Here is a 25,624-nt window from a genome sequence, read left to right on the forward strand (position 1 = left end):
CAGCCCCCCCCCCCGCAGCGGGCAGCTGGTCCTGCCGCCCCCGGCCCGCAGAGCGCACCCCCTGCCCGGCACAGCCTGGGATGGCGGGGGCCCGACGGGGGAGATGCGGGGGGTGTGGAGGGATGGAGGGATGCAGGGGGGTCCCCCCTGGCCGGGCAGGGGGAGCGGGGATGGGCAGCCCCGGCAGGGCAGGGCAGGGCAGGGCAGGGGGATGGGGATGGGGATGGGGATGGGGATGGGCAGCCCCGGCAGGGCAGGGCAGGGCAGGGCAGGGCAGGGCAGGGCAGGGCAGGGCAGGGCAGGGCAGGGGCCGGGGATGGGGATGGGCAGCCCCAGGCAGGGCAGGGCAGGGGGCCCGGGATGGGGATGGGCAGCCCCGGGCAGGGCAGGGCAGGGGGAGCGGGGCCGGGGATGGGGATGGGCAGCCCCGGGCAGGGCAGGGCAGGGCAGGGGGAGCGGAACGCGGCAGCTGCTCCAGGGCGCGCTCCGGGGATGCCGCGACGGGGCGGGCGGGAGGGGGAGAGCCGGGCCCGCTGTGCCCCCCACGGCTGCTCCGGTAACGGGACAGGGACCGGGATGGGTACAGGGACAGGGACTGGGACCATGACAGGGATAGGGACCGACACCGGCAACGGGACAAGGACAGGGAAACAGGACCGGCAACGGGACAGGGACATGGAGAAGGGCAGGGACAGGGATGGGCGCCGGCACCGGGACAGGGACAGGGACAGGCTCGAACACCCTCAAAGGGACAGAGGCCTGGACCTGGACCGGACATGGAGAAGGACCAGAACCGGTTCTTCCCGTCCCTCCCGTCGGGGGGACCCCGCCGGTCCATCCCCGGCCGTGCCCGGTCCCGGTGCGGTCTGTGCTGGTGTCGGGCCCGTCCCAGCGCGGGGCCGGGAGAGGCACCGGCGGCATCCCGGGTCTCCCGGTCCAGGGGGGTTCCCACGGGCCGGGGCTGCTCGGGGGGTCCCGACAGGGCTCTGGGCCCCCGGAGCGTGTCCCGGCTCTGTCCCCGAGCCCCGGTGCCTGTCCCGGTGCTGTCGCCGTGCGGTGGCACCAGGTGGCAGCATCGTCCCGGCCACGGCCCCGGCGGTTTTCCCAGCCCGGGATGTCGCACCGGGACCGTCCCTCGGCCGCCGGTGCAGCGGGGATGGAGAGCCCAGAACCCCCGGGCTGAGGGGTTGAGGGGTTCTTGCCCTCTTGGGGAACCGAGTTCTGGGCCCGGCAAAGGTGCAATGTGACAGTGACACTGGTGGCATCACCCTGGTGGCATCTGCGGGGACTCCAGCCCAGCGTTGTCCCCTCGTGGGAATAAACGCCCTCGGTGCGAGTGCCCAGCACAGGGATGGGGAACAGGGCGTGGGAAAAGGGACACAGGAGGACCCAGGAGCTGAGCGGTGCTGGCAGGGCTGTCCCTGTCCCCAAGGACGTGTCATCAGCGGGTGAACGTCGGGCACCGCTGCCCCGCGGCGTGGCCGGGCCGTGGAGGGGACAGCAGCGCTCCCTGGTCTGTGTGTCCCATCCCATCCGTCACCCCGCATCAGTGTCTGTGCGAGGAGCCGGCCCGGGGGGTCCCGGCGGCCGCCCCTGACCCTGGCGAGCAGCGGGGCGGCCGAGCAGATGTTCCCTGCCACCGGCACCGCGGCAGATGTGACAGGCTGTGACAAGGCGCCAGCCCCGCTCGTGGGGACAGGGCTGTCGGTGGCACGGCCAGGCTGCAGCAGGACACGGACCCCCAGCCCTTCTGCTGTCCCTGCACCGACACCCCCTGTCCCTGCACTGACACCTCCTGTCCCTGCACCGACACCCCCTGTCCCTGCACCGACACCCCCTGTCCCTGCACTGACAGCGACACCCCCTGTCCCTGCACCGACACCGACACCCCCTGTCCCTGCACCGACACCCCCTGTCCCTGCACTGACACCCCCTGCTCCTGCACCGACACCTCCTGTCCCTGCACCGACACCCCCTGTCCCTGCACCGACACCCCCTGTCCCTGCACTGACACCCCCTGCACTGACACCCCCTGTCCCTGCACTGACACCCCCTGCACTGACACCCCCTGTCCCTGCACTGACACCCCCTGTCCCTGCACTGACACCCCCTGCACTGACACCCCCTGTCCCTGCACTGACACCCCCTGTCCCTGCACCGACACCTCCTGTCCCTGTACTGACACCTCCTGTCCCTGCACCGACACCGACACCTCCTGCCCCTGCACTGACACCCCCTGTCCCCACACTGACACCCCCTGTCCCTGCACTGACACCCCCTGTCCCCACACTGACACCCCCTGTCCCTGCACTGATACCCCCTGTCCCTGCACTGACACCCCCTGTCCCTGCACTGATACCCCCTGTCCCCACACTGACACCCCCTGTCCCTGCACTGACACCCCCTGTCCCGTGCAGGGATTTGGGGTCCCACAAATGCTGGACCAGCCCAAGATTACAGCTTCCCCTGCTGCTCTGGCTGTTGGGTCACCCTGTTTTGGAGGGTTCTCCTTTCCCAGTTGACACCCTCTGACCCACCCAGCAGTGTCACAGCAGTGTCACAGCTGCAGGGAGCACTTGTACCCCAATGTGTGTGTAGGGACCAGCCACATCTCCAATGCGGGGTGCAGCAGGACCTGTCATGACCCCGGTGTGGCCCCCTCGTGTGGGGCAGTGGGACCAGCTGTGACCCCAGTGCAGTGACTGGGTTGTCAGGCAGTGCCCAGGAGGGCAGAGGGAGCAGCTGGGAGTGCAGAGGTGCCACACGCCGGCGCAGCCCCATAAACCACCGGAGCTCGGATTTTATATGGCAATAAAAGATAATGTCAGCTATAAAGTGCTAGAGCAGGTCCTGGCGTGCTGAGCTGGGGGGAACAGAGGGGTGGGCAGCCCCAGCTCCCCGGGGACACCCCAGCAGGGCAAAACCTCCTCGGGGCCAGTGGGTGTCCAGCTGCCCCGGGGTTGGGGACACTGCCAGCGCTGTCATGGGCTGAGGTGACGGTCAATGCATTAAAGCTGCTGCTTTGGGATGTTGTTGTTGTTGTTTTAATGGTTTTATTGGGTGATGCCGGGCCGGGCCTGGCAGGCCCTAATGAAGGAGATTGATGGCTTAATCGCCTGCAGCCATTACGGGGTAATTGAATGGTTGTGTACATATGATCCGAGCGTCAATGCTGATGTGGCTGGCAAGGGAAGTGTCTGCAGCTGGGGGGACACACAGAGCCCCCCCTGCACCCCGAGGGATGCAGAGTAGGGGGAGCAGAGCCCACAGCTTTGGGACCCCCATCCATCCCACAGTGTGTGTTGGTGGGCCTGGAGGTCTCCAGTTCATCCAGTGGTCACCTCATCTCCATCTCCCATCTCCATCCAGCTCCCAACCAGGGCGCTGTGACCAGGGGCTTTAATGAGGCTTTTAATTAACAGGTCCCACCTATAGGGATGAACAGCAGAGTGGAGGTGGGAGCATGAGGCTCCAACCTCAAACTGGGGGTCACCCCCGACCACCCTCCCCACGGGAATCCCCAAGGAGCAAACCTGGCAGAGGCCCAGGCAGGTCCCTGCGCCGAGGTGTGAGTCAAACTACTCATTTTGTGTGTGACAACCAGGTGTTTTACAGTATTTGCTACCTGTGATCATCCATCAAAGCAATCGATAGTGTTCCTGCAGAGTTTTATTAATGATCTTGTCACCGGGCTGGTGCGGGGTGCCTGGGGTTGTCGAGAATGATAGATCATTAAGAGCTTTCGCTGCTATTTATTCTCCAGTGACCTTGTCTCTCTCCATTGTTGCTTGCTTAAGAGTTATGAATGCGAGACATGATAATTTGATATTGATCTATTTGGTAAGTTAAAAAATTTACTGCATCGTTGATGTTTTAACAAAGGAGCTGCTCGGGCCCTCCCGCCGGTGCTGGGCTGCACACGGGTGTCCCTGTCCCTGGGGTGGGGGACACTGAGAGGTGGCTGATGAGCTCTGGGTGTCCCTCGTGTCCCCATCACAATCCCTTTAGAGCCTGAAGTACTGAAATCCAGGAGATGCTGCTGTGGGCAGGGTGTTGAGATGGACAGACCCCTGTGCAGGTGGGGTGGAGAAAGCCTGGCCCCATCCATATCCCTTTCCCCTTTTTCCCAGCCCCATTCTCATCCCATCCCCTCCCTGCCCGCTCTGCCCAGCACCACGTGCTTGTCATGGTCCCCTCCACGATCCCCTCCACGTCCTTTCCATGTTCTCTACATGTCCTCCCAGATTTTTTGGGCTCTAGTGACCCTAACAAAGGAATGCTTGTAAAATTACTTGTGCTCCTTTTTCTTCCTGCCCTTCCTGGTGCTTCCAGAGCCTCATCAGCTGCTGGGAAAAGCTGGAGCTCCCTGTCACCCCCTCAGCATTGGACAGGGTCAGACCAGATGGACCCAGGGGTTGGGGGCTCATGACACTCCCCCACTGGAATTATTAACTCCCTGGGGCTGGAAGTTTGTCCCTGTTTGTGGAGTCAAACAGGGACAAACTTCCATATGTAAATGTGGGATGTATCAATAGTGCACTGGGATCACTGGCTGGTGGCAGATGCACTCGATAATACAGTCAGAATTTATATGTAATTTTTAATTTATTCTTTATTTCTGTTGGGAAATCATTCCCTGTGAGGATGGGCAGGCCCTGGCACAGGGTTCCCAGAGAAGCTCTGGCTGCTCCTGGATCCCTGGAAGTGTCCAAGGCCAGGCTGGACATTGGGGCTTGGAGCAGCCCAGGGTAGTGGAAGGTGTCCCTGCCCATGGCAGGGGGTGGGACTGGATGGTCTTTAAGTTCCTTCCAACCCAAACCATCCTGGGATTCTGTGATTCCTGCAAAGGGCTCCCACACAAGGAAACCCTAACTGCAGCTCTGGCTCAGCTCAGCCAGGCAGGAAAAACTTTACTTTTATTGGACATTATTCAAGTCCTGGGCTGCAGTGAGCCGTGGATCAGGGCCAAGCCCCCCAGGTGGGCACTAGGCTGGGTAAAACCGTTTCAGGAGATCCTTCTTGTTGACTTTGCCCATCTGGTTGCGCGGGATCTCCTCCACCACGATCAGCTCTGTCGGGATGGTGTAGGGAGCCATGGTGTCCCTGGAACACCAAATTACAGCTGTTACAGCAGGGCAGGACCTGCTGAGCCTTCCTGGGAGCTCTCACAGCCCCGACCAGCCCCACCTGGGACCCACATCCATTTAAGCTGAGTCCATTTAAGCTCAACCCCTCTGGAGAGGTGTGGTGGGATGTTTGTTCCCAGGTCATCCTTGGGGGCTCCTCAGGTGGGATCAGTGACCTCCCCAAAGGCAGGGACAGCCCCGGTGGTGTGAAGAATGCAGGTTCCCACCGGTGAGTGTGTCCCCTCCTGGATAACTCCCATCTATCAGTGACAGCAGCCCCGAGCATCATCCCTGCCCTTTGCAGAGCGCACAGGGGGGGCTCTCCTGCCTTCTGCTGCCCGTGTGTCACCGACCTGGGGCCGTGCCCGGCTCCGGCAGAGCCCTGGCACTGACTCTAATGCAAAATGCCAAGTCTGCCGAGCCCCTGGAGCCCCGGCCGGCCTCCTCCCCCCGCAGCCACCAGCACCCGGCCAGATGGAGCCGCTAACTCGGGATGGCGCCTGTCGCCGGGAAGAACCATGGAAGGAGAAAGCCGCAAAATGAATCACTCTGAAGAGGGACATGTGTCTCCTGCCAGGGAGTGCGAGAACGGGGGCCAAGTGAACTTAAGTGACATAAAAAATAAAGGGGAGAGACAGGGCGAGAGGGAGAGGCGGGTGCAGGGCTGGAGCCTCCGGGGGGTTTGTGTTCAAGGGCACAAGAGCAACGTCCCTGTCACAGAGATGGGGACAGCGATGGCAAGAGACGTGCAGGGAACACTGGGAGGGGGGGCTGAGCAAAGCCCCCTGCCTGGTACCAGGGGACCCCCAGAACAGCCACAGCTGGGGGTGAAGGGATCTCCTGGCTGGGTCACCAATGTCCCTGGCATGAGATTGAGCCACTTAAAGCAGAGTGAGCATCTCTCCAGTGAGGAAAAGCTGAGAGTTGGGATGTTCAGGTGAGAGGAGACTTTTTGATAGGGCCTGGAGTGCTTTGACAAGGGGGAATGGCTTCAAACTGCCGGAGGGCAGGGATGGATGGCATATGGGGAAGAAATTCTTCTCTGTGAGGGTGGTGGGATCCTGGCACAGGTTCCCAGAGAAGCTGTGGCTGCTCCTGGATCCCTGGAAGTGTCCAAGGCCAGGCTGGACAGGGCTTGGAGCCACCTGGGCTGGTGGAAGGTGTCCCTGCCCATGTCACTGGATAAACCTTAAGCTGCCTTCCCACCTAAACAATTCCACCACTCTGTGATCCTATGGCATGCCCCTGATGAGGACACTGCTGGCTTTGAGCCTGCTGTCCCTGTGTGTGGTTTTACCTGGCCCATTCCTTCAGGTCCCTCACGGAGAGCATGTGGCCCTTGCGCAGCTTGACCACGGCGCTGACCCGCTGGCCCCACACCATGTCCGGGGGCCCGATGACCGCCACGTCTGCAGGGACAACACGGGCTGGGGTCAGCACCCTGAGCACCTCCTGGGGCCCAGGAGGGGTTCAGGTGTGAGGAGGAAAATGCCACGGGATGTCAGCATGGGAGAACACCGTGGGCTTCTTGTGCTGACACAACAACAGAGGTTTTCAGTGTGGAAAAGGCAGGAAGCTTCGTGGTTTGAGGATTTGGAGTCAAGGGGGAGGAAGATGATGTATGGAGGGGTGTGGAGCTGGGGGCACCACTTCTGACCCCTTGGGGTCAAATCTGTAACCAAATCTGACCCCAGATTTGATTACAGCCTCATTTCCAAAATCACACAGGAGCTGCTGCAGACTCAGCTCCGCCCTGGGAGAGCAGGAACTGTGGGATTTAAACATCCCCTTGTGGGAGGGAGCTCCAGGCACCAGCCCTTGGGAGCTTCATGCACCTGCTGAGCCAGGGCTGCCCCCAGAGCAGTGTCCCCAGGCCCTGTCCCCTCTGGGCAGGGAGCAGGAGAGCACAGACCTGTGATGTGGGGGTGTGTGAGGAGGTGACGCTCCACCTCCAGCGCGCTGATTTTAAAGCCTCCATTTTTGATGATGTCCACGGAGGTGCGGCCCCTGATCCAGTACACTCCATCCTTGTAGGCTGCTGTGTCTCCTGGAAAACAAACAGCTCCATCAGAGGCTGCTCCCTTGGCTCCCCCCCTCTGCTTTTCCTGGCATGTGGATGTGGTGCTGCAAGGGGGAATGGCTTCCCACTGCTACAAGGCAGGCTTGGGTGGAATATTGGGAAGGAATCCTTCCCTTCAGGGTGGGGAGGCACAGGTTGTCCAGAGAAGCTGTGGCTGCCCCACCCCTGGAAGTGTCCAAGGCCACGTTGGCTTGGAGCCACCTGGGATAGTAGAAGCTGGAATGAGATGAGCTTTAAGGTCCTTCCAAATGAAACCATTCCGTGATTCCACTAAAAACAAGGTGGGGAATGACACTGGGAAAATGAGCCTGTCCTGAGCAATGTTTGGTCCAACTTGTCCTTCCCACAGGTGTGATCCTACAATCAGCCCAGGTACACCACAGGATGTGCCAGCAGTGAATGCAGTTTTCACACCCCATTTCCAGCTCACCTCTGGCACTGTGGAGTTTGCATGTGGTGCAGCAAAGGCCCAGAGATTTATGCTGTCAGGGCAAGGAAACATCAGAATCAGTCCTGAAAATCCAGGCTGTTCCCCAGAAGAGCTGTGTCCCTGCTCATCTGGCACCTGCCAAAATCCTGAGCAGCTCAGCTCAGCCAGGGAATGATTAATTGTTCCTGTATTTGCCTGCCCCTTGGCACTGTGTGGATGTTGAAGGCTGTCTGGAATATTCTGAAGTTGGGGGAAAGTTTGAAACTGGGGCTCTCTGGGTGTTTGGCTGCTTGGAGTAGGAAGGAAGTCGTGGCTGCTGGGATGAACTGCCTTCTGCACCCAGATCCTGTGGTGTGTGACTGACACACGATGGGACAGGGGACATTAATTGAATGGTGGCACTGGGAGAGCCAGGAGCAGGAGCTGCTTAGTCACACAGAGAAGATGGGGAGGAGAGAGAATTCAGCCCTGGTTCAGTGGCACACAGTTCCCATGTTGTTTTTTGGGATGTCAGTACAGGAAAACAGTCATATTTGCTTTTTCTCTGTCCTGATGGAGTGAATGGCCCCTGAACAGTTCTGCTCTCTGCTCCCCTTCCATCCCTGTGCTCCCCACAAACACCATCACTGCTTCCCACACAGATCCCTCCATCCCACTGGCAGCACAGCACAGCACAGTGAGGGGATATGTCACATTATTATTGTGACTATTGTGAGCTCCTGGGACCAGCTCTGTAATTCCTCCTGTCTCTTCCTTTTCATCTCCTCTCCAGCATCAAGGCCTGGCTGTCACTTCCCAGGCTGACAGCCCCGAGTGCTCTGGGGGATGCCATCCACTGAGGACAGCCCCGTTACCCTCTGCCCTGCACCATCTGCTTCCAGCCCAGCACATCAGGCAGCCTGTGCAGTGCCACATCCAGCATTCCCTGCTTCCCAAGCCACCGGGGAATTCCCACACCAGTTAAAAGGACGCTGAATTTGCTCAACGACTGTCCCCAGCAGTGCTGAGTGTCACTTCCAAAGTGGTGCTGCCCCAAGAGCCACAGCAAGGCCTGTGCCTGTTTTCCCAGGGGTCACAGGTGAGTCCCTTGCCCCATGAACTCATCAGCCCTTGTGGGGAGCTGCTGGTGTTGTGTTCCATCCATCCTGCAGCTCAGAACCACAACAGCACTCCCTGCCCTCGGCCAGCTGCACCCAGAAAGAGAATTTTGGCTGATGCCTCTGCACCCAGAAAGGAAATTTTGGCTGATGCCTCTGACACCCCATCCCTGGGCCACTCCAGGCAGCTCCTGTCATCACACAAAGCCGTGGCAGCAGAACCTGGTGGCACGTGGCTGCCGAGGCCGTGGGATTATTGCTTCCCTGACAGCCGCCGTCACCGCTACCTTTGGATTTGTTTCAAGATGCTCAGTGGGCATCTGTTCTGTGAAATGTTAAAGGCTCTGCTGAGCTGCATATTGAGCAGGCTCTGCGCCACCGGCGGCCGCCCTTTGCTGGAGTTACAGGCGGTTATGGATATATTTATCCAGTTAAAAAGCACAGAAATTAGGGAAAGGTTTGAGTTGGAAGCACCTTAAAATTTATCTCGTTCCACCCCCTGCCATGGGCAGGGACACCTTCCACCAGCCCAGGTTGTTCTATGCCCTGGTTTTGGACACTTCCAGGGATCCAGGAGCAGCCACAGCTTATCTGGGCATCTTGTTCCCACCCCTCAGCAACCTCCCAGTGAGATGCAGAAGGAGATGTGCAATGGAGACCAACATTTCCCAACTCAAACTGCAGAGATTTCTGCTGTGAGGTTCTCCAAGCTGCAAAATCCTCATTGCAAACACAAAAGGGCCCTTGGGACTTTGCTGTAGTTTGAGCACCTCCTTCACTGAGTGCTGAGACCTCGTGGGGAGCAACAGGAGCTGCTGCCCAGGATGTGGAGAACAAGAGCCCCTTTGCTCCTTGAGCTGAGCTGCAGGATCAAACCCTCACCTGTGTCAACACCCTCACCCACGGGCCAGTTTGTTCCTGGCAAACACAGCACGATTCCCACATCAAAGGTACAACCAACTATTGACCAAGGGAACACTTTGGCTCAAGAAATTTAACACTGAGTGGTCTTTGGGGAGCTCTGAGATAGCTGAAGTATGCATTAAAAAAAAGACTTTTTGAGGTAATTTAGGTGACTTCATTCTGGTCTAGATAGAGGGTCAGGAATGTTCTAGGATCTGCTGGAAAAACAGAAACAGCACACCTCTTCCTTTGTGTTCAGGGGTCTCAGTGCCACCCGAGCGGATGGGAGGAAGGACAGTGCAGGCACTTGAGGATGTGCATTCCCAGGTTTGAAATCAAAGCTCCACAAACCCAATGCCACCAGCAGAGCCTGGTCCAGCAGCATCACTGCTGGGGGATTTGCCTCTTTGCAGCTCTGAAGTCCTCCCCATGCCTGTCACAGCTCCAGCAGACCAAGTGCTGCACAGCAGAAAACACCAAGAAACAGCAAATCTCCCCTTTGAAAGGCAAATGATTTTGCTGATTATTTCAGCCTCCTGCTCTGGAGGCAGTTAATGCTCTAGTCAGGAGCTCCAGGGGCCGGAGAGGCGCCGGGGATGCTGGGGGGCTCTTCCCTGCCAGCAGCAGGATGTGGTTGGAGCACTTTCAAATATTAATTAGACCTTTTTGCTGTTAATGAATCACTCCTGATTTCTGCAAACTCTTGGCTTTCAAACACTCCATGCAGAGCTCAGCCCAGTGTTCCTCAGAGTGGGGATAGAGAGCAGGAATGTCTCACAGCTTTCTGTGAGGACACTTGTTACGACACAATTTAAATCATCCCACCTGTTCTTCAGGAATGCTGGTGCTAAAGGAGACACAACCTGGCTTTTTGACCCTTCCACACAAGCACTTGTGAACATCACAGAATCCTTTGGGCTGGAAAAGGATTTAAAACCATTAAGCCCAGCTGTTTCCCCAGGGCCACCACTAACCCGTGTCCCCAAGTGCCATATCTGTTAAATCCCTCCAGAAATGGGGACTCCACCACTGGCAGCCTCTCCCAGGGCCTGGTCATCATTTTAATGAAGAAACTCTTCCAGATGTCCAACCTGAACCTCCTCTGGCAGTTTAAGGCTGTTTCCTCTTGTCCCGTCCCTTGTTCCCTGGGAGCAGAGAGGAACCCTGAGAACAACTGGACTTCCTATTACCTCCAGCATTTAATGCCCATCTGTCCTGTCCCTCTGGACTCCCAAGCAGATCTAGACACTAATATTGAAGCTGGAATTCACTGCAATTAGGCCTGCAGGGAGACAGAAGAGCTCAATCACCAAGTGCCACCCACTGGCAGCCAGCAGAACTCCTTCAGACCACACTGCACCTTGATCTTTTGGGAGCCTTTATGTTTTTCTGTTATTTTTTTTTTTTTTTTTCAAACTCCAGGAGGAATTCCCTGCTGTCAGCTGTTCTCCTGCCACGATGATCCCTCATTTCCAGAGGGAAGAGCCAGAGCAGTGCACTCACCCTCCTGCATTGCTCTGGAATTGCTGCTCTCACCAGTGAGCCATGTGGGGAGGAGCAGCAAGCTCCCAGCTGGAAAACCCCCGGGAAGCTTGCAGGAAGGCAGTTGGAATAATCAGTCTTTGCCCTTCTCTGGTGCCTTTCAGCAGAGGATCTCCAAGCACACTGATCCAGAGGCTAATCAGGCAGAAAGGGAACAGCTGGCAGGACAGTGGTGGGATGGGAATGGCCTCAGTGGGATGAGGAGTGGGCAGGAGGTCCTGGATCTCTCCTCTACCCTGGCATTAACTCCTACCTGCCTCCCACTTCTCTGAAATCATTGTTGATGCTGCTGGTGCATCAACAGAGCTCACCCTCTGGCAGACACACCTTGCTGATTAGGATTATGATTTATTTTCCAGGTAGGAGTGGTCCAACAGCCGGGGCAGGTGATGAAGAGCCTGAGCCCTGATCCTGATCCTGATCCTGATCACCACTTGGGAGAGCAGAGCCAAAATCTGAGGGCTCAAACCCCCTTTGCCAGGTGAGGATTTTGTGGGAGCAAGTCTCCAACCCCAGCACCCACATCTGGATGGGGACAGCCAGGGCTTGTGATGGTGCCCTGACCACTCAGAGCAGCTGTGGGGTCCCACCTGGCAGGAAGGTCCTCCTCCATTCTCCTCCTTTCAGCACAGTTTTCCTGCCTGCAGACCAGCTCCAGCAGCAGACCATGGAAATGCTCCCTCACAGGCTTTGGAATCCTCCTGCAGCCACAAGCTCCATGTGCCCATTACATTTCTCATGTGCCTTCAAGTTTCCCTGCTCTTTCCAGGGCAGTCCAGTGTCTCACCACTCTCCTAAACCCAAGGGAATAAATTTTTTGCAGGTAGCACAGACACAGCGGGGCTGGGAAGCTGCTGAGTGTGGCACAGCAGTGACATTCCTGTGGTCACTCTGCCTCTCTTCCCATCCCTCTGGGCACCAGCTCCCTGTGCAGCTCCCAAGCCCAGTGCTAAAAGAAATGGCTTGTTCCCATTCCCACAGGCTCCTGTGCTGGAGAAAAGCCACATGGGGTGGATAAATGATCATAAGGCAAGTGCTAGAGGCTTTTTATAGGAATTAGATAATCCATCCCCTCCGTGGCCGGGCTGTGGGACGGGCGGCCAAGCGCTGCCTCTCCGTCACGGACATCCACCTTTCCCTCCCCCCCGTGCCATGAAAACTGCATCCACAGATCCCCCATCTGCTCACATACATCACACACTTCACTCCAGTTTATTAGCTGGAATAAATCATAAATATTTCATTATATATCAACGGCGCTCGACTCCGGGAAGGCGCAATCCATCACCCCGACGTTCCCCGCGACCTGCCGCCGTGCAATAAGCTTTCCAGTCTATTAAACAAGATTGATACACTGTGCCAGGCTGGACTGGGGGGATTTATTTATGGAGCACTGGGAGAGGGAGGGCATGGGTGAGTGGGGCTGCTCCTGGAGCAGCAAGAGGCAGAGTCCTCCTCTTGTGTCACAGGAATGCTGCTGGTGTTAGAAGAAACGTGGAATTATTTAGTTTGGAAAAGACCCTTATGACTGTCTATTCCCAGCACTGCCAAGTCCAGCACTAACCCACGTCCCCAGGAGTCACATCCTTATGGTTTTTAAATCCCTGCAGAGATGGACACTCCACTGCTGCCCTGAGCAGCTGTGCCAGGGATGGACAGCCCTTTCCATGAGGAAAGCTCCCCTAATATCCAAGGCTGTTAGATACTGGGGAAGGCTGTTCACTCTTGTCCTGTTGCTTATTCCTTAGGAGAAGAGATGGTAGGAGACACCGTGGCAAAGCAGGTTCCAGCTGAAGCAACATCCTGCTTCCAACAGGGACCTTCCAGACTGTGCCCAGCTCAGGAATTCCACCTCATCCTCCCAAGTGAGGCCTCTCTCCAAGCCACATCTCCCTGCAGGACCAACAGCACCCTCAGTGAGCCACCCTCTGGTTGAACCCTGGGCCTTGGGTGAGTTACCAACACCCAAGAGATGCTTGGGGAGGTGCAGCTCTCAGTGATCCAGAGCCTCTCTGGCACTGCTGGGATTGATTGGAGACATCCCTGCTCCTGAAGGGATTGACACCGCCTCGGCAGTGGTGATGTATGTGCACACATCTATTTAATGAAATGCTAAATGATAGGCTAAATAACTGAGCAACTTTAGCTTGATTTATTGCGTGGAAGTGAGGAATGCCTGTCCCTGCTGTCAGCCATCTTGGCTGCCAACAGAGGTCAGGAGCACTAATTGTAGCTAATTAACATTAATTAGACTTGGGAAAGACTGGGTCTCCTCTCCCCAGTCATCCCCATCCACCCCAGCCCTTCAGCACTCACATTCCAGGCTGCATTCCCAGCAGGCCAGGGTTCAGCAGTTCCTGTTAATCCCAATCCAGTTGAAACCAGCAGCTCCTGCTTTTCCCCACCTTTTCCACCCTGCTCAGACCATGAGGGTGAGACCTGCCAGAGTCCAACTCGCTGCTCCCTTTGGAGTGTGTCACAACCCTGGAGTGGCTCTTAGGGGATGCTGGAGGTCACCTGGAGCAGCAAATGCCTTCCTTGGGTTCACAGCAGGCCCTGTCCAAAAACACTGGGGCTGCTCTGAGGCTCCCTTTGCAGAGCACAGAGGTTTGGGAGAGTGCTGTGATCATGAATAAAGCATCAAAAGGCTCCTGAAGGGAGCTGAGTCTGAAACTTCCTCAAAAAACCGCATGTATATTAATACCACAGCAATTATTCATGAGGAAACCCTCTCCCCAGCAGCTCCCACTGGCTCCCTGGGTGCAGGACAAAGCTTTTCCCAGTGTCCCTGCCCTGCCCAGCACAGCCACTGGCACTGGAGAAGGACCAGCACTGTGCTCCTGGATCCAGCTGCTGTCCTGGCACGGGCAGCCCTGGCTGGCAGCACAACTCCAATCTGCTGCCAAAATCCTCCAGCAGGGCCCAGGGCTTGGGAGGAGAGTGGCTCAGCAGCTGCAGCCTGAGTTGTGTCCCTGTGGTGGGAACAGGGCAGATGAGCTCGGCGTGTAGCTGCTGCTCTCCAGGCAGGTTCCACCTGGAACCTCCACAATGTAAGGATGTGGAGATGCTGGAGTGAGTCCAGAGGAGGCCACAGAGCTGCTCCCAGGGCTGGAGCCCCTCTGCTCTGGAGTCAGGCTGGGAGAGCTGGGGGTGTTCACCTGGAGAGGAGAAGGCTCCAGGGAGAGCTCAGAGCCTTGGAAGGGCTGGAGAGGGACTTGGGACAAGGGCTGGAGGGACAGGACAAGGAGGAATGGCTTTAAACTGAAAGGGGATAGGATTAGATGGGATATCAGGGAGAAATCCTTCCCTGTTAGGGTGGGCAGGCCCTGGAACAGGTGCCCAGAGAAGCTGTGGCTGCCCCATGATCCCTGGAAGTGCCCAAGGCCAGGCTGGATGGGACTTGGAGCACCCTGGGACAGTGGAAGGTGTCCCTGTCCATAGCAGGGGGTGGAATGGATGAGCTTTAAGGTTCTCCCAACTCATTCTGGGATTCTGTGAAACTCCATCCCAGAGTCTCCTCCAGGCCCAGAGCAGGCTCTGCTTCACCCCCTAGAAATGAAGAGCCCTTCCTGCTCTGGAGGATCCTGCTGGGCACAGGAGGGACCATCTGAAGACACTGATACCCTGAAGATGCCACTGGCATCTTGCCTCTCCCACACCAATATCCAAAAGCAATCAGTGCCTGTCAAGTTCTGTGAGCCCCTGGCCACTGAGGCAGAGCAGGATTTGGCCACCCACATGAAATCTGGAGGTAATTTAATGGCTCCTGAGAAAGGGAATCAATCCACTGGAAGGGAATCGCTGTTTGTTCCCGCACTTTGCCACCAACACTGCCGGGAGCGGCGGCAGCAGCAGGTGGATGTGCAGCACCATTTATTTACATAATAAAATTGCCAAGTAGATTTGTAGCTCAGGGCCATCCTCCCCTCTTCCCTGTGTTTGGCTCCCACCAGCTGAAAGGCAGTGAGGGGGGGACAGACCCTCCGAGTGCCCTCGTGGCCACTGCCAAGGGATGCAGATGCCTCAGTGTGCTGGTTCTTCTCTCTGGATTTGGGCAGGGGATGGGAATTGTATCACAGCTCAAAGCTGCTTTACAGCCCTTTCTATCTATCCACATGAAGCTATGCCAGGGCAGGTTTAGGTTGGATATTAGGAAAGGTTTTTCCCCCAGAGGGTGGTGGGGCTGCCCAGGGAATGGGCACGGCCCTGAGGCTGCCAGAGCTCCAGGAGAGTTTGGACAACGCTCTCAGGCCCAGGCTGGGATTGTTGGGATGTCTGGGCAGGGCCAGGATTTGTATTTTGACAATCTTAATACATCCCTTTCAGCTGAGGATATTCCATGATTGATCTGGGAAAGGCATTGAGTCATCTGCAAACTCCCTGAGGAAAGGGGTTAAACAATGGACACCCCACTCTCAAAACTTCACCAGAGACTCCTGGAGCAGCCAGCACGAGGATAAAAGAAAATTAGAAATAAAATAAAAAAAAAAAAAAAGAAAAGAAAACCCCAGCCTGGAATGAATTCCTGTCATGCTCTCTAACAGGGAACTTTGTATTCCAGAGGCAGCAGCGCTGAGCCTGCTGTCAGAGCCACGCTGGGAGAAAGGGCAAAACCCTGCCGAGATGAAAGAATGGGAAGCACTGGAACAGCCTCCCCTGGCATTTACACCTGGAAAAAAAAAATAAATCACTCAAGGGCATCTCACAAAGAGCTGTGCTAATAAGGCTCTCCTCCCCACGCTGTGTGGCTGCGCCAGCAGAGCGGGACATGGAGCGGTGCCAGGAGTGCTGGCAGCACTCAGATACCTGCCAGGGGAAAGGAGCAGGTAACACAAGCCTGGGTCAGCCCTGAAAGGCTGAGCTGAGCTCTGCCCACGCTGCTCCCAGCCAGGGGATAGAGGGACTTGGGGTCCTGCCTCTGGGCAGCCCAGGAGTGCAGCTACTCCTTGTCTCAGTTGAGCCATCAGAGATTCCTTCCCCTCACATGTGTATTTTCCAAAGGCTGCTCAAATTTACTGCACCTCTCAGGCTCCTCAAATTTACTGCACCTCTCAGACAGAGTGAGAAGTCAGGGTGATGTCCACTGACCCTCCTGGCTTGTCTGCACATCCTGTTTCCTTCACCATCCAAATTCCCCTTCCACAACCCTGTTCTGGCTCCTGTGAGTGGGCTCATTCCACCACAAAGATCTTTCCCTGCTCCCAAGTGGATTTTTCTCCTCTGAGCCCAGGGAAGAAGGCAGGGCATTGTCTAGGCATTATCACTGTCCCATAGCATTGTGTCTGCACTCAGGATCCCCCAGGGCAGGGAAAGCACCATCCACTGCTTCTCTTCTCCAACCCCATCCCCTGCAAGCCAGACTTCCCAATACATCCCATGGGCACCAGCTTTGCCTACCAAACACAAAGAGCCATGTCTGTCCTGTTGTTCTGGGGCCTCAGGGGTTGCTGCAGATGGTCCCTGCCCCAGCCTTGGCCTGGGCTGGCATTGGGCACCCTCACACAGCCTGTGCCAGCCAAGTCCTGGGCACCCAGCCAGGAGAGGACAGCACCAAATGGAAACTCAGCCTTGGCAAAGCCTGGCAGCGCCTCAGATCCTGCCTGCCCTTGGCAGAGGTGCTGCTCCTCATTTTTATCTCATTTCTTCAGCTCAGCATGACCAGGAGCCTCTCCAAGCCCTCAGAACTGAAGGACAAGAGCAGATGAACACTCCCCAGGCTGCACATCCTGCTCCAAGGGGGCCACCAATGGATAAACCAGGCAAGCCTGGAAGGTTTCTGCAAACCAAGAGGTTGGAGGTTCAGTCCTCACTATCAGGAACTCTTGGGTGACTGATATGACACAAGCAGGATGAGCAGAGAACTCCCCCCTGCTCCTCCAGCCTGAATTACTGCAGATGGGTTTGCCCAGAGGACCAGCCAGAAAAGAAAATGGGTAAGTAAAAATGAAAAACGCTTTTTTTTTTTTTTTTTTTTTTTTTTTTTTTTTTTTTTTCACATTAGCATTTAAATATTTATGGAAATCCCTGCAGACAACGAGATGAGAAAGAAAACTCCCAGAGTAATAAATAAGTCAATGCTCCAAGGTGTGGCTGCACAGCTGAACGTGGCTGGTGGAGCTTTGAAGAGTCTGGTAAAAAAAAAAATAATAATGGTAATAATAAAAATATTAGAGCAGATCCCTCTGCTCCCTGCAGCCACTGAGAGATGATCAAACTTAAGCAAAAAGTAAAATCATCTCTTCTTTTCTATGCAGTGACCTGGAACCTGGCCTTGGACACTCCCAGGGATCCAGGGCAGCCACAGCTTCTCTGGGCACCCTTCTCATCACCCTCCCAGGGAAGGATTCCTTCCTAAATCCCTGAAATGGGATGGAATTGAGTAAAATGGGATGGGAAAAATGACTCCCAGCAGTCAGGGGCTTCACTCCAGGCTCTCCCTGCAGGCTGTGAGAGCAGCACTGCTGTAGCAGAGCTCAAGGGGTGAAAGCAGACACAGAACAAGAGAAGAGCCTGGATTTTGGAGCTGCAGGTGCCTGCTGTTCCCACCGACTCTCAGCTGGAGAGCAATTGCTCCACGCCTCTGGAAATGAGCCTCAGTGCGGCAGAGGTTCTCAAAGAAGGAAAGGTTGGCATCCAAGATGTTTGATACGACGAGAGCAGAGCTTTAGAGAGTAAACAAATTCTGTGCCAAAAGCTGCTCTCATTTACAGCTACAAAAATCCCAAGTCACTCCGAACTGCTGAAAACATCAGTTTCACCAGCAGTCAGGGAGACAGAATGCAACAGAATCACAGAATCAGGGAATCATGGAATATTTGGGGTTGGCAGGGACCTTAAAGCTCATCTCATTCCACCCCTCCCATGTCCTGGTGACCCCAAGGCTTCCAGTTGTCTGGAAATACTGAATCCTCAAGGAGAAGGAATAAATCCTCAAGCAGAAAGCAAAAAAAAAGGGAATTCTCTCTCCAAAGTGTTCGAAGTGTGTGTGTGTAAGGAACCTCTGGGGGTGATAAATGCTGATATATCAGAAAACATTCCATCTTTATGTTTTTAATTTTAGAAACACTTCTCAAATTAGGAAAGGGGAGTCCAGCACATGCCTGGTCTGCCTTCTGCTCCTGCCCCTTCCCACAGCAGCATCTTTGGGGGTCCACTTGGCATTTTTGGGAGTGTCCTTCCATGGCATTTGTGGGAAGGTGGGTCCCAGCTCTAAGCTGCTGCCCTCCTGCCCCACCCCTGAGCTGATCCCTGCTGGGCTCCAAAAGAAGCTCCTCCAGGCAGGGCCCCCTGCTCCATCCGGTGGCATCACACCGGTAGCTCACATAATTTCAGCACATTACAATTAAGGAATCATTTCTCAAAAATAGAATTTGCATTAGCTGGATTTGTGAGTAGGAAAGCCACTGCAAACAAACAGAAAACCTGCAGATTAAGATGCTAATTAGATGCGTTTCTATTTATAATCTGCCTTGATCAGCCTCAAGTATTTTCTCTTTCAGGTGTCTGTGCTCCACCCACGGATGTGAGCAATTCCCCTGGCAGGGAAACACCTGCTGGTCCCTGGGGACAGCCAAGCACCGGGAAAAGCCTGTGCCAGAGGGATGGGGGTGCATCCTGCTCCTTCTCCTTAGGGAGCAGCCCCAGAGAAGGAAGAGTTGTGCCTGGCCAAGGATGACCTGCCCAGGACCTTTCCTACAAACACCACACTTCTCTGTGCTGGAAAACTGCAGGGAGCTTTGCCTTTCCAATCAGAAGGGGGAAAATCAGAGAATCATGGAATTAGCTGGAAAAGATCTTTAAGGTCATCAAGTCTGACCATCAGCCCTGCACCAGCACTGACCATGGCCCCAGGTGTCACATTCATGGTTTTTGAACACTTTCAGGGATGGGGACTCCACCACTGCCCTTTGCATGAAGAAATTTTCCCCCATATCCAACCTAAGCCTCCTCAAAGGCCATTTCACCTCATCCTGTCCCTTGTTTCCCTCCCTGACTGCCCCCTCCTTTCAGAAAGTTGTGCAGAGCCACAAGGTTCCCCCTGAGCCTCCTTTTCTCCAGGCTGAGCCCCTTCCCCAGCTCCCTCAGCCCCTCCTGGGGCTCCAGTCCTGATGAGGGCTGGATTTTATGGCCTTGAAAGGTCCTTCCCCACCCAAAGTATTCCATGATTCTGTGGAATCTCCAAGAGCCAGGGCTGGGAATGGCAAGGATCTGCAGCTGGTGTCAGTTTTGGACTGGAGAGCTCAGTCTGGAAATGACAGAGACACATCAGGAGGTCACTGAAACCAGCCAGAGTCACTGGGATCATTCCCTGCACTGGGATTCATGGCTGCAGCAAGAGCCTGTTCCATTTTTGGAGCAGGCTGGGAATTCAGCGCTGAGTGGGATGCTCCCAGCTAAGCCAGGGCTTGTCCTTGGTGCTTGGATTTGTAATCACAGTGGAAAAACAACTTATTTTTCTTGTTATTCTTGAGTTTGTTTTTTTTTTTTTTTTTTTTTGTTTTGTTTTGTTTTCCCTGGAGTTTCTCCTTTCACTGCAAAACATCCAGAAGAAATAAAAAACCAACCAGGTCCACTCTGTTCGCCCTCTAAAGCCTTAACAACAGGATATGAGAAGTGTTTTGGGCCACAGGATTTATTATTAATGGGGTTCAGGGGAATCTGTGACCTGTGCAAAAAGGTCCAGCAAAAATTCACTGATAAACCAAGATTTAACAATGTGAAAAACAGCTCCAAGGTTGTGGGGGGTTTTTAAAATGCAGCTCAAAAGAAAGAAATTTAAAAGATATGAGTCATCATTCCGAAATGTGCATCAAACAAGTTAAATAACTCTTACTTTCTTAACGACATATTAATCAAAGTGCATTGATTCTTGAATCAGATTCTCCTCCCAACAAGCTCTCTATCTTCTCCATCCTGATGCATGCATTAAGAGAGTTTTATTCTGACAGATACAATATAGCAATCAATAAAATCTTATTATATGGAGCAGAGATACATGGATTTGTTGCAGGATTTATGCACCACTTTCAAACCCGGTGCTATTTCATGTCTCAGCCTTAACCTGTAATTGAAAATAAATCTCCCTGAATACACCAGATTCTAATTTTCTGGATGTGTGGGCAAATGTGAATGGAAGCTGCCCTTCCCTCGGGGAGCAGGCTGCTCTCAGGTCGTGTCACTGCCCGGGGAGCACAGCTGGATTGGCAGATTCCTCTGGAGAATTCCCTGTGCAGGCAGGGAAATGTGGGGACAGGGGCAGAGCCTGGGCACCACAATGGGCACCCACCACATTCCCAAACCCTCCCTGTGCTTCCAAAACCACTTGCTGCCTCCTGGGCAGGGATAACACCATCTGACAGTGCCAGAGCCTGGCCCATGTGGGCATGGCAAGGCTGGGAGGGATGGGATGGATTGGTGGGATGGATGGAGGGATGGAGGGATGGAGGGACGGATGGATGGATAAATAAATATCAGGATGACCACAGCAGCTGCTGTTTCTCTGCTGCTTTCCTCCAGTTCTCAAGGTTTAATTTTGCTCATGGGATCATGGAATGGTTTGGATTGGAAGGGACCATAGAGACCACCCAGTGCCACTCCCTTCCACTATCCCAGGTTGCTCCAAAACCCACCCAACCCTGCCTTGGACACTTCCAGGGATCCAGGGGCAGCCACAGCTTCTCTGGGCACCCTCTGCTAGTTTTTCATCCTAAAAAAAGTCTTCTTTCCCTCTCCTCTCCTGCCCTCCCAGCAGCATGGGAGTGTTTGGAGGCTGCCTCTCACCTGGCACAGCTGGGAAGGCTCAGCAGGGACAGGAGCCAGATGCCCACAGGCGTTTTTTCCTTTGGGTTCAGCTCGGCCTCCGAGGGCTCGGTGCCACTTGGATGTATGACAGCAGGTGGAAACCCAGCAGTCTCCCTGGAAATGGCTAGAGGGGACTTTGATCTAAGCAGCTCTGTCAACAGCGTTAATACAATAAAAATAATCAAATTCACTCGGATGGAAATGAGAGATGGAGGGATCGGCAGACAGCAGCACAAATCCCAGGGAATAAAGGGGATGGGAGTGACAGCACATCCCCTCTGCACCACCAGGACTTCAGAGGCTTCTCAGAAGAGTCACAATCTTGAATTTATCAAAGTCACTGGGGTTTTTTTCCCCTTTTTTTGGATGGGGCTTGGAGCTATCCTGGGCTAGTGGAAGGTGTCCCTGCTCATGGCAGGGGGTGAGATGGATGAGCTTTAAGGTCTCTTCCAATCCAAATCATTCCATAATTCTGTGAAACCCCAGCCCTGAGGGACTTGGCCACCACCTGCAGCCTGTAGGGGACTGGTGGGGACACCCCCAAGGGTCAGCAGTGAGCAGAATGCTGGCACAGAGTCGGGAATTCCATCAGGGTTTTGGGAACACCATGTGCTGCCATTCAGCCTCACCTGTAAAACACTCACCTGGATGACCTGGAAGTGGCAGACACAGGGAATTACAGCCTGGCAGTGGCCAGGATTCACCTCTGTTGGATCCTGCCAGTGTGGTTTTGGCTCCAGGGTAACCAATTTGTGCTTAATGGGGATAATTCACCCTCCAGATCCAATCCCTGTGACAGGACACAACCCTTTTCATTCTCTCAAGGGCTTTTTACCACCACAGGACATTTGCCACCTCTGAATGATCTCCAGAGGCTGCTGATGAGGCTGGGGCAGGCAGGGTGAGGATGGGGCCATGGGATGGCTCCTGGCACTGCTGGATAAATGAGGATTGGGAAAAACCCAGTCCCATCAACCCAATATCCATGAGAGACAGAGCAGGAGGCAGGAGAGGAAAGGAAGGTAAGGAAGGCAGAGGGGGGTAGGGATGGGGAAGGGAGCTCAAGCCTCCTGCCCGAGGGAAGGGGGACATCAGGGATGTCACCTGGCTGCCAAGGGGGTTGTCCAAGCACCCCCTGACCCACCCTGAACCCTCCACTCCTGTCACTGCTCCCCTCCCTTGTTTCCAGCTCTGAGCTTTGCTCGGTTGGCGAAGGGGTTAAGTTTAATTTATACTGATTTCTATTTAATATCATTCTCTCCCCGTAGGAGCCGGCAGCTGTGAGCTGATTGTAGTCCCTCATTATGCAGTCTGTATCACTAATGGCCTGTGACAAAGGCATGCCATCTTCCCGGCCTTACCCCCGAGAGCCAATTAAACACACATACTCCCTTCCTGTTTGCGGCGCATTACAATGAAATTAAACTGAATTTCAAAATCATTTTCTCCTAAAGACATCTCTTTGCAATAATTAATGCACGCTATTCCTTTGCAGCTGAAATATTCATCAGGAGTGTTGACTAAAAAAAATTTTAAAGCTGATTGCCCCTGCACCCCACGTGAGGGCTGGTGATGCTGCGGTCCCAGCCTGGCCTGGGGACTCGTGGTGACACTGCTGGCAGAGTGAGCTCTGAGAACAATTAGAATAAATCACAGCTTCTTCAGTCAATAAATCAGGTTACACAGAAGGCACCAGAAATCCAGCCTGACTCCTGCCACCACTGCACTGCTAGCACATGGTAAAGAGGGGAATGGGGAAATCAGAGCTGTGGGTATCGTGGAAGAGAATCCCAGAATCACTGAGGCTGGAAAAGACCTCCAGGGTCATCAAGTCCAACTGTGACTGATCCCCACCTTATCACCCATCTCAGAGCACTGAGTGCTTCCTTGGACACCTCCAGTGATGGGGACTCCAGCACCTCCCTGGGCAGCCCCTGCCAATGCACAACCCTTTCCATGAAGAAATTCCTCCTGATGTCCAACCCGAGCCTCCCCTGGCACAGCTTGAGGCCGTTTCCTCAAATCACTGGTAGCCTGGAAGCAGAACCCAACCCCCAGCTGGCTGCACCCTCCTCCCAGTGGGTAGTTCATGGTTCTGTGACACAGCCCCTGTGTAAATTGAGACAAATCCCACCTGTCTGCAAAGCCGAATTCCCAGGCAAACATTAAGCAGTGATATTTCATGCTTAGGAGCAAAGGACTCCAAACACCCCCCCACCATTATTTGGTGACTCTGTACAGCCAACACAGGCAAAGCCCCTCCCTGAGCCAGCCTTTGGAAGCACATCCAGCCTGCACTCCCAGTGATAGTACAGGGTTAAAATGATTTCTGAGGTAACAGGGCCCAAGAATGGGATGTTGACTTCACTGCAACCGGGATGTTATTCCAGGCTATTGTTTTAACCAAATCAAGTATAACTTTGCTTAGGTAATGGGGAGAATGGGGGATGCTGGTGATTCTTAATAAAGTATGTAGGACTTGAGAATAAAGTTAGGTCAGGAGGATCTGCACCTGTATATTCATCAGTACAATAAATGATATTATTGTTAATTGTAACGTTAGTTTGATAACTAAATATGATTATTCTCTTAAACCAGAATCTTAAGCAAGAATCACGAGAATCATTGTCACAGGTTTATGCTTGGGTACAATCAATGGGACAATGGGGTTTAATGATTAACATGTATCCCTATGTAACAAGAAAAGTATAAAATCGTGTCCATTTTGAACGTCTGGTGAAGTTGGATTTGGGTCCTCCCCCGACTTCCAGAGCTCTCAATAAAGCACTGCACGCAATTCTGTGATTGTGTGTTCTTTCCTACACTAACACCAGTTGCCAGCCCCAATTCCAAGGCCTCTCCAAGGCTGTGCACCAGCCCAGAGCTCTGTGCCACTGCCGGGGGAGCCCTTCCCGTACCTGTTCTGAACCATCCGTCGGGCGTGAAGGCGTCTGCCGTCTCCTTGGCTCTGTTCCAGTACTCGCGGAACACCGAGGGGCCCTTGACCAGCAGCTCCCCCTCCTGTCCCTCCAGGCCTGGTGTCACCTAGGACAGGGACACAGTGAGTGCACCCCCCTGTCACCTGTCCCCCAGCACCTCGGCAGGCAGCGTGGACACCCACGACTCACACTGTGGACTCTTCCAGTCTATGCCAACTCCACCACACCCTGCCCACCTGCAGGACCTCCCTCCTCAAGGAGAAAGGCTCATCCAGGTGCTTTTGATATTCCAAAGCACTGGAAATAAGCACCTGTGTTGTATGAAAACAAGGATTGCCATCCTGGAACTGCAGGGTGAGGTTCCCTTCCAGCTGCTGAGAGAGAGGTCACACATGGGAACGTGCAGGAAATACTCTTGGGAAAGGGATGGTCCTTTCTGACCCCTTCCAGGGATCCAGGGGCAGCCACAGCTTTTCTGGGCCTCCCCACTCTCCCATCCAGGAATTCCTTCCCAGTATCCCATCTAAACCCATTCTCTGTCAGTTTAAATCCATAACCCAGGTGTGCAAAGCCACTGCTGGGACACAAGTGTGGGATGTGCGTGGACACGCTGCTCCATCCCTCCACAGAGAGCAGCTCAGTAACTGGAATTCCAAGACACTTTCCCAGCCAGTTTGTACTTGAGCTGCTGCAATGGCCAGGATCCATCTGGGACCCCAAAAATCAGCAATGCCAGAAGCAGGGCCACGAGGGAAAGCTGTAATAGCAGCGCTGGAGAGCCAGGCAGTCCCAGGGCAGGGCAGGCTCTCTGCAGCTTCTGATGGAAACAAAGCTTCCCTAATGGAAAACGCTTAGAAAACTTCTCCTAAGGCATCATTTTAAAGTATTTTCTTCCTCATGTCCTGTCCTGGAGGATGGGGTGACAAGGGGATTTCTGCACATACAGCCCAGGATTCTTCCACAGCCCTGTCTGGGGATGAATTCCCTGCCTGGAAGATGCTGCAGGAAAGAAAAGTCATTAATGGCAATGAGGAATTTTGCTGAGTGATGGCAAGGTGGGGACAGTGCTGGGGGAGTTCTCCCCACGGATCTGAAAGATGGAGCTGAAGTTCAGACTATCCATGAGAGAAACCTGAGGTTTGGGGAGCCTGGAGCAAAACTCCACACCTGCAGCAGCAAAGGGCACAAAGGACCCAAAAAAGGGCACAAAGAGGCAAAAAAAGGGCACAATGGGCACAAGAAGCAAAAAGCCTCCATGGACAAGTGTGGGTGACACAGAGGGACCAGCAAGGTTGGTTTCAGGGCTCTTAGAGGCTGTGTGGAGTTTTATGATGGAGCTTTTTTCTCACTCCTTTTCCTGCTGGTCCACCTGTGGCATCACAAAACAAGCAGCTTCCCTGAGCAGTGTCCTGGTGTTCAGGCTCCTTCCCACTCCCCAAAAGGGCTGGGGAGGGGATGGCAGAGGTAAAAACCTGCAAACAGTTCTCTGAGCTTCACCTACACACCCTGCCAGGCTCTGGTGTCTCCTTGTCAGCACTGAACACAAGAAGAGCTGTAAATCTGTCTGCTCCAAACCCCTCCAGCCCCATCCTGCCCAGGAATCCACGGTGCCAGGTACCTGCACAGCCCCAGGGATCAATCCTGCCCAGTGTTTACCTGCACAGTGCCATGTCTGGTGTGAATCAAGCCTTGAACCCGCTCCAAGT

The 25,624-nt window shown here is 54.6% G+C and overlaps 1 protein-coding gene across 1 annotated transcript in view; it reads right to left on the minus strand.

Annotated features, from left to right (window-relative positions):
* Positions 1–4,599: 4,599 nt before the first annotated feature.
* The window catches only part of ACSF3 (acyl-CoA synthetase family member 3), a 51,687-nt gene continuing 30,662 nt past the window's right edge, over positions 4,600–25,624 (minus strand). Inside the window, exons 7-10 of the mRNA XM_083870056.1 lie at positions 23,898–24,024; positions 7,039–7,173; positions 6,424–6,535; positions 4,600–5,103 (exon numbers count right to left, since the gene is read on the minus strand). Of these exons, the coding sequence (XP_083726182.1) occupies positions 4,986–5,103; positions 6,424–6,535; positions 7,039–7,173; positions 23,898–24,024 (492 nt within the window). The 3' untranslated portion in view covers positions 4,600–4,985. The remainder of the gene's footprint in view (positions 5,104–6,423; positions 6,536–7,038; positions 7,174–23,897; positions 24,025–25,624) is intronic.

Source organism: Zosterops lateralis (assembly GCF_965231275.1).
Source record: "Zosterops lateralis genome assembly, chromosome: 12".
Classification (NCBI taxonomy): domain Eukaryota; kingdom Metazoa; phylum Chordata; class Aves; order Passeriformes; family Zosteropidae; genus Zosterops; species Zosterops lateralis.